The following is a 17,249-nucleotide window of genomic DNA, read 5'->3' as shown; positions in this document are numbered from 1 at the left end:
CCCAGACATTCACCAACAGTTTTAATAGTCGTCAATAGTTATTCTTGTTGCAAAGAAATTTTGGGCATGTTCAAAATTGAACAAACAACCTTATGCACTGATGTTCAAGATTTCATTTACTGTTGAGCTGTTTATTCAACTTTGTCAAGTGCAAAAGCATGAACATTATCACCACTGCAAAATACCGATGGAATAAAACAAAATGTTGACATACTGGTAAAAGTTATACACAAGACGCTCCTTTCATGAGAATAGTGAACATAAGCATGTAGGCACTTCATTTAATATTTCTTTAGCTTAGATTTCAATCTGTTTGCTAGACCAAAAATGTCAAATTTACAATACTTGTGCTTGAACTGACCATGTATGACTAAAGGACAATAACAATTTGACCACAAAAAAGCTTAAACAAATATATACACACACCGTTAAGCACCAAGATATACAGACTTGTACACACATACAATGCAAGTTTTTAAAATCAGGTTTCAGGAAATCCTCTTAATTTATAAGAATGTATGTGGCAGGAAGTTATACTGTATGTGGAAAAATCTTTACGGTTGTCAACTATCACAACTCGTTGGTTCAATCCTTTCTTTGGAGGATCAAGTGGTGTCAATTCCACAATATATATAAAAAAATAAAAATAAACGTCAAAACCCTTTGTTTTATTTTGAGGAAAAGGGTGTGTTCCCTGAGATTTGCCCACTGGACAAAAAAGTACTCACGTTGAGCACAACAACAACATGGTAACTGCTTCAAAACTTGTTAATACTCAGACATTTTCATAACATGAAAACAAAAATGATAAAGTTGATGAGTTTAAAAATGTCGCCTTAGATATCAGCTCCATTTGACAATAAAGTGCTAAGTACAAAACAAAATAAAGATGGTCATGGTAAAAGTCATACATGCTGCAGAAGCTTTGGCAATTTTTTTCTTTTTTTTTTTTATAATTTAGCTACAGTATAAGTAAAGCTTTCTGTAATGAATTTCATACCAAGCTTATTACATTAAAAAAACGCCACACTACAGAACCAATGATATTAAAACCAAAGTGCATTTACATCACAACCATGTTGAACTCAATAAAAACAATACACCATACCGATAATCAATATAGCTTCATGGTGGGTGAACAAAAGTAAAATACCAAGTAGTATAAATGTCCTTTCTCTTCCCAACTTACATGTACATCCATTTTTATTTCAAACTTTCTCTGTGTTCCCTATGACATCACTTCCTGTGTCTTTCGTCCTCTCATAATCGAAACCCTGAACAAGTGGCTTCAGCAGCCAAGCCCCCGCCGAGGTTTGTCTACATGTGTAGCGTGTGTGTGTGTGCGTGCGTGTGCATTTGCTTTGCATGCAAATTTGGGGCACTAAAACTTTTTTTTTATTCCAGGCGGGCCACAAATGCCCACATAGGAGTAATAGTACCAACAGATTGTGATAACATATTCAAAGATGAACACATAACATAACAGAAATAAGAATTCATTTTTTTAGTTCTCAGGTGAGCACGCTTATGTGCTTCTGTCAGTGACCTCCATGGTGACCTCCAGGGTCATTTGTAGCTAGTTGAGGGGGAACGCGCAGAATATAGTTTCTTGCTTTCCATGTTTGCATGGTTGTCTTGAGCTGGTGACCTGCACCTTGATTGAGCCAATCCAACCACCATTTTTCTTCTTCTTAAGCGTGTGGCCTTGTGCATTGTTCCTTATCCGTGAGATTTAGAGAGGAGCGTCCCGAGACAAAACCAGCTGCCCCTGCGCTCCCCTCGTCCTTAACCTCACATTCTCCTTGCTCCTCCTTAGTTGGGGTGCACTTTGTTTTTTAGGGGAGGAGGCTTGCGTTTTCGCTTGTGTGTGGGGATGGTGGTTGTGTGGGCCGGATGGTTGAAGAGGCTTGAGGAGGAGAGGGTCTCTCTCTCAGTGGACGGGTGCTCCCAGGCTGTGGGCGGGGGTGAAGGTGGGGCTGCATGGGTGCATGGAGACGCCATGCTTGATTCGAGAGGCCGGGAATAAAAAGAGGGGCTTTCGGGTGATGACACAGAGGGGTCCGGTACTGGAGTCACTGGGAGAGGGCCGCTGGAGAGCTTGGAGGGAGGTGAGGAGGGGGGCAGTGCTTTGGACTTTGCAAAGGGAATGTTTGAGGCTCCTGAAGTCATTTTTGGATTGGCCGCAGAGTCTCGACACTTTGGAAGTTCCCCCGATTTCTTTTTTTTGGCCTTCTTGGCCACCTTTTGCTTGTCTTTGCCACGCGACTTTTCTTTTTGTTCACAATTTTTGTGTCCCCCCTTTCCACTCTGTCCTTGATCCGGTCCTCTCGCTTTCCCTCTATGTCTCCTTTTTCTCTGTGCTCGCTCTAGTTGGCATTCGATATGGAATAAATCCTCCGTTGCCATGGTGACACGGTCCAGTTGTTGCAGCAGGGCATCAAAAGTCGGCAGCAACCTCTTCAGCGAGGCCTCGGTCTCCGCTTTCTCCCTCCAGTCGGCGCCCCCCAACGCCACCCCGAGGCCCAGGCCCACGCCGGGGGCTTCGGTCAGGCTGCAGGGGCTGGCGGCGGCAGGGCACCAGGAGGCCTCGGAGCCGCCATCTATGCTGTCTGGAGTGGAGGGAGAGTCGGGGCGGTCCAGCGGCGGTAAACACAGAGACTTGCAGTCGCTGGTTGATGAGGAGCGCGATGGGGGCAGCTCCATGCCTTCAAAACGAACCTTGTGGCGGAACTGCAACGAGATCAGAGGGACAACAACGTTTTGAGAAGCGCACATTTCAATATACAGTGTTAACTTGAGTTCAATTCAAAACAAAAGTAAAAAGACCAGTATGAAAAGTTCATTCTTAAGTACTCACAGATACGATACCATTGGCAATTTTGATACATAACATTTTCATGAAACCAATGACAGATCATTTATTTGATTTCTGCGCACGAGACAACTGTTACACGATGAAGTTGGCATTGTGATAAATATTTCACATATCGAATTATTTTAAAGCCTTTTCAAAATGAAGATAAAATACAAGTAACTATTGTGAAGAAAATTACCATTCAAATAATAAATAAAATAGAAATTTGTTTTCAAGGCAAATACCTGTCGTCGTGTACATTTAGTAATGTACTGAAATGTACATTGTGCAACGTGATTTACTGTACAGCCCTTTGAGTGCCACAAATGGAGCATGACCTTCTTTTTTATGCTGGAATCTTATTTAATTGCGGTGTTTGTCTCCTTTGACGTTCAATGAAATGAATCTAATCACAGACTGATTATTTCACTAAAGTGAATCCCATATATTGTATCAAAGCAGTTCAGTACCTCCTTGGTCCTGCTAAGTCCCATCCACATTTTGAGTCTCCTGAGGAACAGTTCGACCATCTCGTAGTCTTGCAGATCAACGGCAGGCCGGTACAACTCGGCACGTCCGCGCCGGTAGTTCCTCAGTAAAATGGAGATGACCAACCAGATCAAGACCAATCGAAGCACGGCAAAACTGGCATGGAACACCAGTGAGGAGACCGTGGCAGAGGGACCGGTTAGCGTCCTGGAAGGTTCCCATGACAACAGACCTCGGCCGCCAGCGCCCAACAAGGACAGACAGGCGGAGCTGACGCTTCCATAGCCATCAAAGACAGAATGGAAGAGCTAGAGTGACAGAAAGGAGAGATATCATGAAACCAAAATCAGTAATAATTCTAATAATCATGATTTTTTTTTCTCTTCAAAGTTACTTTGTTTTAAAAAAAGAAAAAAATGTGGGTATATACTTGGGACAAACTAACTTTTAAATTCATCGATTCGTCCATTGTCAATCGATACATCCTGAACAGGTCACAGACAAACCATACTTCACATGCACATGAACAATTTGGAGTTTTCAATAAACCTAACATAATTCTCTTAATTATGTACTACGACCTCACAACTACAATACTTGTAAATCCCATCAGAGCATTTTCATTATCTTAAAATGTCTATGTTGGGCAAACATCTTTGAAAACATTCACTATGATGTGAAATTCCGATGGAAGAATGCAATGACCTTGTGGCTGCATTCATTCAGTTTATTTGAGGCAAAAACAATTGAAATGTATTCCATGTTGAAGGAAAGCTTAGAGGAGCTCATGGGAATGAAAATGACACTGCAGGAGCTTCTGGTGTGTTTAAAGCAATATGTATGCTAATGTGTGTGTGTCTGCGCGCGCGGCAAAAGACTTGTAGTATTGTTGGCCCAGTGTGGCATTTGGGGCAAAGATGTAAAAAATAATAAATATTAAATAAACTTTTTTGGGGAGAGGGAATGAAGCAACAATATGTGACAATTTTATCAAGGCACTGGTGTTTCACAATGAGTATTGTTTTACATTGGTTTGATGGGTGGTGAAGCAAACAATTATTTAAATTGAACAATCGGTTTTGATTTCAAAGATGTGGGCGCATCAAATTCAACCTAATTGTTGAATCCTATCCCCCCGATGTATAAGAATACAACACAAATTGCTTTAAGTGAAGAGATGCACACCCCTAATAAGTTGGAATAGAATTTTAGGTTTATAATTTGATTGTTTGTTAACTTTTTGTTTGGGTTTGCATTGATTCACATTACAACTACTACTAATGTTAAATAGTCACTCATAAACTCCAAAGTCCTCTGGTATACTTTTTTTTTTGTATCTAACACTGAAAAGAAAGCCTTCACATGAGTTCTCTTCTTACAAATATCCAACATAAACAGAAAGCTGATGAACACATTTCTTTTCATACTATGTCATAAGCATAAATATGACTTAACGGAGACACTGACCAGGTGTCCGGTGTGTGAGTACGCCAGCAGCAAGAGCAGGAGGGCCAGAGCGACGCCCAGCAGTTCCCAAACGGAGCGTCGTAGAGCTCGGCCAAACACGGCCCACTCTCGCAGGAAGCGCAACTGATGAGAAGCCTGCATGGTTGCGCAAAGGGAACAAAATGTATTCAAGGAAACCTTCCAACTTATTCAAAAGCATTTATGTCATGGCATCACATTGATTGAGTGTATGTTTTCCATATGTTGAAAATACGACTCATTTACATGCTTAGAGATGAAGTACCTGGTTTGTATACATGGACAAGCTGGTCAGTGTTAAAGGGTGTATTTTTTAGGGGCCTCAAATGTTCATTGAGAAAGTAGCAACATTTATTGAACGGAAAACTTAAAATCAAATCTTAACGGTCTGTGACAATATTAGTAACAGATCTGAATCTTGAAACAGAAACTTGTGTACTTTATTACTTGCTTTAAAAAGCAACTTATTCACTTTAATAGTCACATTCAGTAGTGATGAGAAAATGAAACTCCAAATTTGCGTCATGAACGTGTCATTGTATTTTTCTTTTTTTTTACTCCTTTACATGGCACTGTTGAAATCACAAGTCAGTGTGATGGTGATTTGGTGAGAGTGCAATGAGAGGAGTCAAAAATTACAATCGATTCATGAAGCAAATTTGAAGCTTCATTTTCCCAACACAACTACTTTGCATTACACCTGGTTTTGAAGTGAATTTTTAACAGAGACATTTCAGAATAAAGTTGAATTCAATGAAATATATACATGCTTTCTAGATAGTGAGATGATTGTTACTTTTGAAGTGTAACTGTAGTTTGATTACTTGATTGATTTCTTACCTTGAGAACCAATATAAAGAGTAGCAGGGCTGCCATGACTGTATACATCTGACTCTGTTTGGCAAGTGGGTAGAAGTCTGTGAAGGCATCCCGTGGTCGACTGAGGTACGACGCCCACTGCCGCTGGGCCATGACGCACCGACTCAGATGCAGGCCGCAAACAGATGCTGCCAGAGCAAGTTTACAGACACCAAGGAGTCTCCAGGTGGATAGCAGGTAGGAGTAACCTTCGCGGAGGAAACCCAAAAGTCCCCGTACTAGGAAATATAACACCAGGCCAAGAAGGACCAGCTAGTAAGGAAGAAAACATAGTTGTATCACCAAAATGACAAAACAAAGGACAGGAATTTATTTGCATTGTGCTTCTAATGAACTGTAGTTACCATTAAAAGAAGCTGGAGATCCAGCTCTGTGATTGGCCACAGAGTAATGACAATGAGTTCAAGGCTGGACTGAGCATGCTCAGAAACTGGGAACTCGAAGAGGAAAGAAAAGACTGCCAAGAGTTTTGTGTTGATGTTATAGAGTGAGAATTCCACAAACAAAGCACGGCTCCTACAAAAACAACACACAGGAAGAAAGAAGAAAATGTATTGCTATTATTTAGGTCCATATTTTTCATGACCATCCAAATGTGGGAGGAGTGCGAAAAAAACAACTGGCCATCACAGCAAATATTATGGGCTGCTGAACCTTGGGAACGATCATTTTCTGACAATCTAAAATTAAAAAAAATTGATATGCATGCTGCATTTCAGTTAAGTCCTTGTCACATCACTGGTGTTGGACAATAGAACTGAGCGAGTCAGAAAATCACAATCCAATAATAATATAATATTAGCCAATCAACAGAATCAACGAATCTGCAGACACATTGTTTTGTCTGTTAAAAGAAACATTAACTCCGTTTTCAGTTACTAACCTGTCGCCAAGCCAATGTTGCTGCTGCAGCTGCTGCAAGGAGCTCGAGGCCTCCTCCAGACTTCTATTCAAGTGGATGACCAAGTCCGTGCCATTATTGAGCACACTTCTCGGACCAAAACGCCACAACCTGGTAGGAACCCCCCAAAAAATCAATATAAATAATATAAATCACATATTGAACAGACACAGACTAGGTCCTTCTGCAATCCTTTGCCTACCGGTTCGTGTCTGCAGCACCAGAAGCTTGTTCCCACCTGTCCTCTGATCTTGAACCAGTCAAAACTAAAAAAATAAAGCAAATATTTAATAATATGCACATACTATATGGTTAGAGCGTATTTTTCTGCTCAGTATGGATTTGGGCTCCAACAAATGCAACATCACATCTCACCCTGTGTGTGGTGGATTTGTCTTAGTCTCATTGTGCCGAGTAAAACACTTCCCGTGTCTCCGAGGAGGGCGGAGTCATTCAGAAGGCGAGGTAATAAGGATTTGTCCAGCCAAGCCAGAACATCATCTCGGCTAAACAACATAACAGAGATGAGAAAATGACAAGACTTAATCATTGATGCTGAGTTGCTTCACTTTAAAAGATGAAATCATACTTATTGTGATTGTAGTTTATAGAGTTTACAGAATATTTATTTTACCTGCTGATGTTGTGGTACTCAGGTGTGTGTAGCACATGTTGCAATTGAGTATGAAGTCTCAGGCTGTGTGTGTCTTTGGCAGAGTCCGAATAGTTGAGAAGAAGAACCACCAACAAGTAGAACATGTAGACCAGGAAGTTCTGAAAATGATAACAACAAGAAATATTTTAACTTTGAAAACACTGAGGGGACCCAATGAAGTGCTTGTCATGGATCTCTTGCTTACCTTCAACATGTTGTGCAGCATGCGGACCTTGCGGGCCTGGTGCCGGTCCTGGGACAGAGCATAGCCCTGAGGTGGGCGCACCCTGTGGACCCGCTGCACCACCCTCTCCACCATGGGGAACTCCACCAACACATCCTGGTCCTCAGGGCGCAGGCGGCACACAAACACTGCATAATAGATGGCTTCACACAACACCTGAAGGACAAATTAATTGTTAAAAAAACACAACAACAACAAAAACAGTTGAGTGATTTCAAACAGTGCAAATACAATATATACAAGAGCAGTTATCAAATTGTGTTTTACACTTTACACACCTTCAATGGTTCTAACAGGAGACAAGAACACAGGAAGCTGGCAAAGCAGGAGATGAGCCACATCATGGCCACTCTCTGACTGAACCCGTGAGCCGCCCATATGGATACGCTGTTAGCCAGGGCAATTGCTGCCCAGCTTCCCCAAAGAGCAGCGCGTCCACACCAGGGAGGAAAACGTCTTGGACGACAAACATCCGTCACAACTGGAGAAGGGCGGGATCAGATAAAAACAAACTTTCATGTAATGCGCTACAAAAGTGGACAGAAAAGTCTTATTCAATTTGCAAGATGCTCTGTATACAGACAAAGGACGAATGAAAACAGATAAGAAACAATTTGGGGTACCTTTGTAACTAAACAATATCAACAAAATAAGAATGTGTGTTGCCATCATCAACCCAAATTAAACAATAGGTCAGAATGAAAAAAATGTAAACTTGGAGAAAACAGGAGAAAAGGAGAAAACACAAAATATTAGATGCTTATCATTTCATCAAAGGATAAACAAACCTGTATTGGAGGAGAAAGCAGTTCTCGGGGGTTCTCTCCTGACCGATTCGAGAGGGAGAGGGTCATTGATTTTCTGGAGAAGAATCACCTCTGTGTTATCTTCTAAAATGCTTGACCTGACAAACGTGCAGGAAAGAGAAAAAAAAGACATTTAAGAAAATCCCCATAATATCATATCAGATTATTTGCAATCCGTCGATACTCACAAATCAGCCATTTCACTTTCATCTGCTTGCGGAAAGAAGTTCTGGCCATCGCTCAGAATGTGTTTGATAAGGTCCTCATCTGCGAGGAAAAGTAACTCAACCACTGTTTGGACTCATAGTTGGTAAAACAAAAGTCTGTCAGTAACAACTGAGCATACAAATGCAGTTGCTGCTCATTGTTTGAATAACAGAGCGATATAGCTCACAAAAGACTGAGGGGTCAAAATTATATTTGATATATTTGAACTTCAACATTTGTATTCAAATGCCTCAATATAAAGACTGACTTCATTTTATGAAGAATCCTGACAAATGTATTGGAATTGTTGAATAAACTGGATACTTATTTTGATGGAGGAGCCACATAAAAATGCCCATTTATGATGATTACAAATCAGACTTATTATTATGATGAATACAATAAAAGAGCGATATCTGAAACTATTTATAACACACCATCAAAATCACATGAATGGCCTTGCCTTGCTTGATCGAGCACATCAATGAGTGCGTTGGTCCGAGACTTGAGGAAATGATTAGTGAAGTGAGGCTACTTGGAAATCTTAATAACAAAAGTCCCCTTAAGTCAAAATAGAGACCGTTTACGACAATGTGTCATGCTAATTACATAACAGTAATACTTGATTAGATACTGTATATCCAAAGATGAAAAACTTTGAATAAATGTTGAATTTGGAAGTGTTTCAATAATGGCCCTGTAGAGCGTAGATTTGTACTTACATGTGATCTCATTTGAGCTTACCTGAAGAAGTAAAGTATTTGTGACGTTGCTCATCCTCATTGTCAGGGTTAAAGGTGATGTCCACACCAAGGTGCCTGCTCCCTTGGCCTCGCTTCAGCCTCGGCAGCCCTGCTCCATGTCCCGCCCCTCCCGTTTCAGAAACATGACCCGACAGCTCGGGCCAGTCTCTGTCATCCGTCTCGTCCTCTGCCATGTCCCAACTCGCCAGACTGAAACACAGAAAGGCATTGATGGGGACTGAATCAACACTCAATGTTCGTTGAAATTATTTGAAATGAAGGAAGTCAAATTTTGTGCAACACGAAAATAATTAACTGACCTTTTGGTGGATGGAGTGGGCAAATCCACATTGGTTTCCTCTGAATTGGTCTGAGTAGCAGGGAGCGAGAAAGGGATTAACCATGAGAAGGCCAGATGTAAGGAGCAGACAAAAAAAAAAAAACGTAGTCCATGCTAAACCGAAATGTTGATTTCCAAGAAAAACGAAATCAAACATCCGCCTCACCGAACTATATAAAATATCCAAATTATTTTTAGCACACAAGACTCTACCTCGCCATCAAAGTAGAGGAAAGAACTTCCAGCATTGGAGTTCTCCAGGAAATAATCGATCTCCACTGACTCCTGGTCCCCTGGAGGAGGCACCTGCTTCACTGATACACACTAAGGATTTGCACAAACAAAAACAGAAACTAGTCAGCTCACATGTGATGGAAGCACATTTTTTCATAGCAGTACCTTGCTGCGGCTCATTCTGAAGAGTGTGAAAACCAGGAGGTAGAGAGGATAGGCCATCAGACACGTCACCACACCTGCTGCTACAGTCTCTCCGTTCAGTGAAGAGAACTGCGCCACGGCCTGAGGGCTGCAACAGAGAACGACAACAAAATAGGAACAAGGAGCGCCTGGAGAAAAAATATCAAGGCTTGAATGTGAATTCATCTTTTAAACCATGATGTCTTGCTATTTGGATGGATGGATGGATGGATGGATGGATGGATGGATGGATGGATGGATGGATGGATGGATGGATGGATGGATGGATGGATGGATGGATGGATGGATGGATGGATGGCGTGAAATACTCAAGCCATCTACAGTACCATAAGCACAGAAAGGTTGTATCAAACGTGCACACACCTGACTCTTTTGTCCACCACAATGCTGTACCATAGTGTGTTGAAGGCCAAAAATAGCTGCAGTAACAAAGCACAGCATGTGGCTCTCTGCAAGCGAGTAAAGGGGCTGCGAGGGGGCTTCTCCCATAGTGACAGCCACAGGTGACTCTCACACAGCGCCCTCTGAAGCTCACATCGCAGGAGGCGAGGAAACTGCCGCAGCGATCCCTCTTCTGAACAAAACAGTCGGCGATAACCATTGGTGAGCCATTCCAAAAAAGTTTGACTGGTAGTAATCAAATTAAAATCTTATTCGCAGGTTTATTGACTTAATGTGAAAGTCAATCACAAAAGTTTCTTTGCAATATGTTCTGTGCAGTCCAATTAGTCGAAACACAGTGTTCTGATTTATGTTTTGTATGTAGAATATGAATTTAACAGGTCAAAGGTATTTGTTTTATCCATCTCATCATGAATAAGTATGTATGGTATGATTTGAGATTTACCTGAGGCCTCTACTTCCATTTCGAGCCGACCCTCAGTTTTCTCATTATCTACGGACAGCCATTCATCAAGCAGGAAGTAGTAACTACTTCCTGTCTGTAAATCCTTGACCAAGACATACTGCAACATCCATGCTGGGGACAAACCTGAGAGAAAGCAAATGACTTCATTCAAAATAAGACACCTTCAGCATTGGTTGATGTTGTTGATGTCATTACCCTTATTGTCATGCCAAATGCGTATTTTCCACACACTGCCAAGGCTGGTGTCCGTAGCAACATGGAAGATGTCGAGGGCGTTGCGAGTAAAGGCTCCCCTGGCGTCAAGATGGCGGTGTCCGGTACGGCCCTCACGACCATACAGACTGATTCCTACATGAGCTGTTGTTCCTGAAATTGTACACACACTCACACTTATTACAAAGTTGAACTTTTTTTCTCGTGGCGCATGTATTGAGACTCTTAAGGGGAAAAATCTGTCCCGGTTGAAAGGTTCTCATCCATTCATTTACCTGCACCATGACTCCAGCCAGTTTTGACTTGAACCTCATATTTAAAGAGTCCATCGGTGCCACACAGAGGGACCACACCAGCCCGGCGCAAATCCAGCTGGTCTAACTTGTGCAAAATGGCAGCAGCAACCACGTAGCAAAGCAAGCCCAGCACACACACCAGCAACACCACTAAGCTCGGTGGGCCAGAGCGTGCCTGAAAAAGATCAACAAAGTTACATGTTGATCTTAACAACGAGAATATGTTTTTTTTTAATTCTAGTACTGACTGGCACAGTAAAGCTGACTGCATGAGGTGGTACAAAGAGGCCTGCTGCGAAGGCGGTGAGATGTCTAGTGCGACAAACGGCTCTGCTGGCGTTAGTTTCTGCCAGGGGCACCATGCCGTCTGTTCGCCACTGCTTCTCGCTCTCGCTGAAGTACTGGCACAGCGAGACGAACAGCCCCACCTCAAGATGAACGCCGGCGGACTGTGAGGTGGGGCTGCAGGGCGTGCTCACGTTGATAAAGTAGTCAAGAGTAGTGTCATACGTCCTGTGGAACAGATGGCAGAAATTACAATTGACAACTATGTTTAGCATGAAGCTGTAATGGGGTGGGTGGGGTCTTACTCTGGCGACAGGAAGAAAGTGTACTTCCTATGATCGAGGCCTTGGCTTCGGGTCATACTGAGTGCGATACGTTTTCTGTCGGTGCAGTTGAATTCATTAGGCTGATCGTGGGAATGAAGGTAGGCGTCGATATATGGCTCCTTGGAATCTTCATCGCCCTCACTTTTGCCTCCACCATCTGGGGAAACGTATACCACATAGTAACTAAAACCAAAAATATATATATTAACCCTAACCCTAAGTCGAACAATGACCTTCCAAAGAGGTGAAGTTGAGCTGAACAAACAGTCCAGCCTGTCGGTTGCTGTTCCCTGTGATCACCCTGACAATGACCGAGTCGCACTGGCTGATGTTGACGGCTCCGGCCGTGGGTACGCCTCCTGCGCCTGAAGAATCTGCGCCGAGCTCTCCGCCAGTGCCATTGTTAATGGCAACAGTGATGGCGAGACTGTCATCCAGTCCGGAGATGGGAATCTGGGTGCCATTTTGAGTGCGGAACTCCATGGATGCCACCTCTGTGGAGACGGTGTAGTTGGCTATATAGTTGAAGGGGAACGGGTTGGACTCCAACTGTGGTGGAAAAAAAAAAAGGAAGTGTGGAGGAATCCCGATGATAGATGATGTCGGAAGAGCTCATGTTGCTTACCTGCAAGAGTAGCTGCATGACACTGTTCCCTGCAGCTGCTCTGCCAAGACTGCTGTTGAACGCTCTGGGGATGGAGAACCGCTGGCACTCTACAGACACACGAGATGGCACTATCATGATACATTGATCCTGACGGAAGAGATGAAATGATTCATTGGGTCATAACTGAATCTACAGGCTCACCTGGACTGCTGTTGCCATGGTAACAGAGCAGGCTCTGGGGGTCTGCAAGTTTTCCCGTGGCAGCTATTTCTGATCCCCTGAGCACAAGCGGTTCCTCGTTCAGGACGCGGCCGTGCATAAGGATGAGCATGAGGACCGAAGACAGGCTGTAGGCTTTGGCCGCCACTCGTAGTGGGTGCGGCTCTAAGGTTGACGGAGAGGGGTCCAGCTGGATACCTCCGTGGTATTCGCCAGACGAGGTCAAGGGAGAAGTCGAGAAGACTGATGCGAAATCCAGGTAGGCGGGTTGGAAGTAAGATGCTGACTGGCTGACTTGGTGGATCAGATCACCTTTTGAAAGAGACGTGGGGAAAGAAAATGATGGAAAACTGGGAGAATTTGGGAAAATGGCATTCTGACAGAATAGGTTGCTCAAGTCTGCACCCATTTTTTTTTCTTCTTTAATCCTCATGTCTTGCATGATAAGAATAATGGTAAAACAAAGACCACGAGTCAAATGAGTGAACGATTACAGTTAATGATCTTGGCACTCGGCATAATTTTCAAGTCATCAACCATGAGAGAATAATTTGAATTTTCAGCACAAACATCTCAATGATGATTGTCGGTATATCATATGACTCTCGAGAAAGCCTGCAGCGGAAACAGATCTCTTACCCATGATGTTGAGGATGTTGTCAGCTATCTCAGTTGGAGTAACCGTTCCCTGCTTGGTGTCATTTTGCAGAATCTCTAACATGGACTCAAGTTTGTTGAGTGTGCTGTTCTGACATTCCTCGCAGATGAACTCCCGACTCACCGCCTAAAAACACGCCAAGGAAACAACTCATTGGTAAAAGCTTTTCAGCTCGCTATCATCTTTCATTCTCACAGGTCCTTTTTTCTTGTCTCTTCAAACAAAACATTCTACTTACTGTACATTGCGCCAGCGCAGCAGAAGTTTGCTGAATGTCATTAACAGTGTTGAGATCCAGCGCAGTCAGCGCCCTGGTAATATTGCTGCGGACTCTGACTCTGTAAACCCGCTCCGCTAGTGACACGCGGGTTGACTCCCTGTTCTGCTCGTACTGTTACAATATAATCAGACAAAAGTACAAATATTGAGGTACGAAGAAATACATTCACTCTGTGCTCGTCGGTCAGTGCCAGCAAGGCTTATAAACTGATGAAAACACTGTCCTACATTTGCAAACTTAATTCCAATATTACCTTAATAAAATTGTATCCGTTTTTATTTATTTATTTATTTATTTATTTATTTATTTCAGCAATCAATCTATTCTCTGGGCTGACTGAGTCATCCAAAAACGAAATTGGTCAAATGCATGCATAGTGTACATTCCAGTGTTCATGTTCAGGTTTCTCCTACCTCATTCAGAACAGTAATGAGAGCCAAGGAGAGCTCCCTGACCCTCTGGGAGTCTCCTTGCTCCAGCAGCTGTTTAAGTTTGCTGTCAGTCAGCTCAGCCAGCCAATGAGGAAGACTACTGTACACAGCTGGTGGATCCGGCAGCACCACCTCAATTGACCTGTGGACCAAAACAAAATGACAAATGGTTTAACTTTCTCCATTTATCCTTCATATAATCTGCAAGGTATTGTAGTATTTTGTGTGATTTGTAGCTTCACCAATAAATTATTTTCCACAACCATTTCCTTGTCTTTCACAAACAGTCAAATTTTCCATGGAGAAAACACACAGTGCAACTTAAGGTGAAAATCTCTTTTCAATACAGCAGTCTGCACCACTTGTACATTTGTTGCCAACTGGGCCTGCAATCTGAGTAAACCCGTAATTTAGTGTCCGCAATTTAGTGTCCGCAATCTGGGATCCTAATGACTCAGCTCTACTTAAGATACAGGTTAGTCACTACAAGTGATTTTCACAAACCAAGCCGTTTCTGCTCTGCGTAATATGTGGCAACAAGGCAACGAAGCCTTCAAAACGACCATAAAAATAATGGAATAGAATAGACAAAAAACAATCTTTGGGTGTCTTTCATGACACCCACATCAGGACATGAAGAGCAGAGCAATCCTCCTAATCCTATGCTAGTTTAAGAAGAGGTCCACAACTCGGTTAAATGAATGCAGCAAAAATGTTGCCAAATTCTCAACCTCAAATTAACTTGGTTACTTGTTGAGGGCAGTGATTGATGCTCCCTGAAGGTCCTCCACGATAATAGACACCGCCACGCGGTGTCGAGCCGAGCTGAAGCCCGGGGGAAGGAAGGCCGAATGCTCTGGACTGCTGCCTTTATACACACAGAACTCCTCACAGTAGTCCTCCTTACAGCGGGTCGCCAACAAACTGTAGAGTAAAGGTGTTTCCGAGACTCCCCGATCACTGTAACCTGGAGGGGTATTTAGAATGAAAGATTAGGATATGAACTGTATAAAAGAAAAACATATCAGCATGCTTTTAAGATGATTCTCAAGTAATTTCATATCAAATTCACAAATTCATCCAAGGGCCTCTTGATAGTGGAGGTGCACTTCTAGGAGAACCCAAAATGGCTTTCCCTAAACTGTCTCGCATGGTTAGCAAAACAAAATGCGGGATCCGTGACGAGATAAATATAATGTACCTGAGCAGTTGAAGTGCACTCTGTCCACCAGCGTTCGAATGGTCCAACTTCCACTGTCTCCTTCACCGTTGTCTCCACCCGCTCTCAGGTGACACTCCCCGCCACCCGGAGGCATGTTGTGGTGCAAGGTGATGGAGGCAGCACCCTCACCATCCAGTGCGTCATCGGTCACGTGCAGGGTGAAAATGTACGAGTCTCCGTGGCGAAGGACGCCCTGCCGCAGCACCAGGTTCATACAGTCATTTCCTGTGGTGGTCGAGGAGGAGTCCAGGATCAGAGTCTCGTTCTGCAGCGTCATGGCTGTCCATCTCTGATGAGGATAGAGAAAAATTAACTGCAGGCTTGAATGTCTGTTCCAACTTTGATTATATACACGCCTGAGACGATGCGCTGTGAATTCCGTTAATCCGAATAAGCACGACCAGCCACTTGAATTGACTCAGCACGTATTTTGTCATACTGATTGTTTCCCACTTTTAGTATGTATATCATCTCATTTATTCTCTCTGGCTGTGCTTATGCAATGACCTCAGTCTCACACCCACTGCTTAATAACTGCAGCAGAAAGATTGGAGTAGCAGAAGACGGAGGAGATGCAGTAATGGGAAGAGGAAGACGCTGGAAAGAATGACCTCATTGTTGTTTGTGAGTAGCAGTGACCTCATCTGACTGAGACAGTAGGATTGTGATAGTCTGCTTGTTCCAATGTGGCTTGTGTGTTTTTACCCCGCGATGGAAGCCCTGGCAGTTCGTGCAGGTTCCTCGGAGGTAGACATAGGAGTTCTGGCTGACTTCGTAGATGGACTGTGCCCTACAGGACACGCACTCCAGGTATACCATGGGAATGTGACCGCTCTGGACCAGCACCTGTTGCCGTACATATATATTACACATTTGTACACGCTATATTGGAACAAAAGCATCGAATAAATCCTAACCCGATAAGGTTCCCGAATAAATTAAGAGGATGTTTTTATACAAGGTGCACACTCACAGTTTGGGTTGTGGACTCTGGTGTCATTCCATGTTTGCTGATAGACAGTTTGAAAGTGTATTCAACATCTTCCTCTAATTCAGAGCCAGGTATTCCCAGGACAGGACCGCTGGAACCCAAGCTGAAGTTTAGGCTGAAGCAGTGTTCTGGACCCTGCAGGAAGAGATTAGGCTTGACAGTAAATTCAGGCAACTCACTTTCACATCTTAATCAAACAAAAAAAAAACATTCATGGACTATATTTTGTCTGATAACAGCTCAATTTACCATTTGTATTCCTACCTCACGTCAGACTTCTGTTGTTTATCGCATTTTTTAATCCTCTGTCTTTGTTTTGAATAAATGTTCAATAAACAATGTGAAAAAATGACACAGATTCAATATGCAGTAGACTTCACTTATTATTCAAGACTTCACATTATGCAAATGTGCACACGTGTGTATTTGATGTTTGAATATAATTGAGTCATTGGCAGGGCGGGCAGCCAGGTGCCAGCTTTGACAGGCTGCGTTATTCATATAACTCTCGAAATATCTGCCTCGTTTCAAACACACCACACACCAAAACCCACAAACATGCACACACACACCCCGGGCTGGACACACCTATTCTGCTGGGTCTTAAAACTCCGGTCCAAGAGGTTAAAGAAGTGTTGAGTGTGAAAAACATGACATGAATTCAAGCTCACAATACAAGAAGAAAAAAAGATTGGAACATGTGAATTGTAAATCCCTCTTCACTTCAACGTTACGTGCGACCAGATGAAAGTTTATATAACTTCTCCACAGCTATAAATGAATAGCAAAGTACTGCACATCGTACAAGTGTG

The 17,249-nt window shown here is 42.9% G+C and overlaps 1 protein-coding gene across 1 annotated transcript in view; it reads right to left on the bottom strand.

The window, feature by feature from the left end:
* Positions 1–41: 41 nt before the first annotated feature.
* The window catches only part of pkd1a (polycystic kidney disease 1a), a 40,814-nt gene continuing 23,606 nt past the window's right edge, over positions 42–17,249 (bottom strand). The window contains exons 24-56 of the mRNA XM_085911012.1: positions 16,420–16,572; positions 16,152–16,292; positions 15,426–15,735; positions 14,975–15,191; positions 14,207–14,366; positions 13,752–13,904; positions 13,495–13,639; positions 12,838–13,167; positions 12,655–12,743; positions 12,263–12,578; positions 12,009–12,186; positions 11,667–11,931; positions 11,398–11,593; positions 11,105–11,275; positions 10,889–11,032; positions 10,405–10,615; positions 10,003–10,129; positions 9,817–9,927; positions 9,584–9,633; positions 9,265–9,473; positions 8,502–8,580; positions 8,296–8,411; positions 7,786–7,988; positions 7,469–7,663; positions 7,243–7,382; positions 6,984–7,114; positions 6,811–6,874; positions 6,591–6,719; positions 6,052–6,223; positions 5,669–5,959; positions 4,811–4,945; positions 3,325–3,651; positions 42–2,730 (exon numbers count right to left, since the gene is read on the bottom strand). Of these exons, the coding sequence (XP_085767138.1) occupies positions 1,813–2,730; positions 3,325–3,651; positions 4,811–4,945; positions 5,669–5,959; positions 6,052–6,223; positions 6,591–6,719; positions 6,811–6,874; positions 6,984–7,114; positions 7,243–7,382; positions 7,469–7,663; positions 7,786–7,988; positions 8,296–8,411; positions 8,502–8,580; positions 9,265–9,473; positions 9,584–9,633; positions 9,817–9,927; positions 10,003–10,129; positions 10,405–10,615; positions 10,889–11,032; positions 11,105–11,275; positions 11,398–11,593; positions 11,667–11,931; positions 12,009–12,186; positions 12,263–12,578; positions 12,655–12,743; positions 12,838–13,167; positions 13,495–13,639; positions 13,752–13,904; positions 14,207–14,366; positions 14,975–15,191; positions 15,426–15,735; positions 16,152–16,292; positions 16,420–16,572 (6,576 nt within the window). The 3' untranslated portion in view covers positions 42–1,812. The remainder of the gene's footprint in view (positions 2,731–3,324; positions 3,652–4,810; positions 4,946–5,668; positions 5,960–6,051; positions 6,224–6,590; positions 6,720–6,810; positions 6,875–6,983; positions 7,115–7,242; positions 7,383–7,468; positions 7,664–7,785; positions 7,989–8,295; positions 8,412–8,501; positions 8,581–9,264; positions 9,474–9,583; positions 9,634–9,816; positions 9,928–10,002; positions 10,130–10,404; positions 10,616–10,888; positions 11,033–11,104; positions 11,276–11,397; positions 11,594–11,666; positions 11,932–12,008; positions 12,187–12,262; positions 12,579–12,654; positions 12,744–12,837; positions 13,168–13,494; positions 13,640–13,751; positions 13,905–14,206; positions 14,367–14,974; positions 15,192–15,425; positions 15,736–16,151; positions 16,293–16,419; positions 16,573–17,249) is intronic.

The sequence above is a fragment of the Syngnathus leptorhynchus genome, chromosome 5 (genome assembly GCF_054491065.1).
Source record: "Syngnathus leptorhynchus isolate UIUO chromosome 5, UIUO_Slep, whole genome shotgun sequence".
NCBI classification, from domain to species: Eukaryota; Metazoa; Chordata; class Actinopteri; order Syngnathiformes; family Syngnathidae; genus Syngnathus; species Syngnathus leptorhynchus.
The sequence above is the reverse complement of the archived record's forward strand: the minus strand, read 5'-3'. Positions and strand labels throughout refer to the sequence as shown.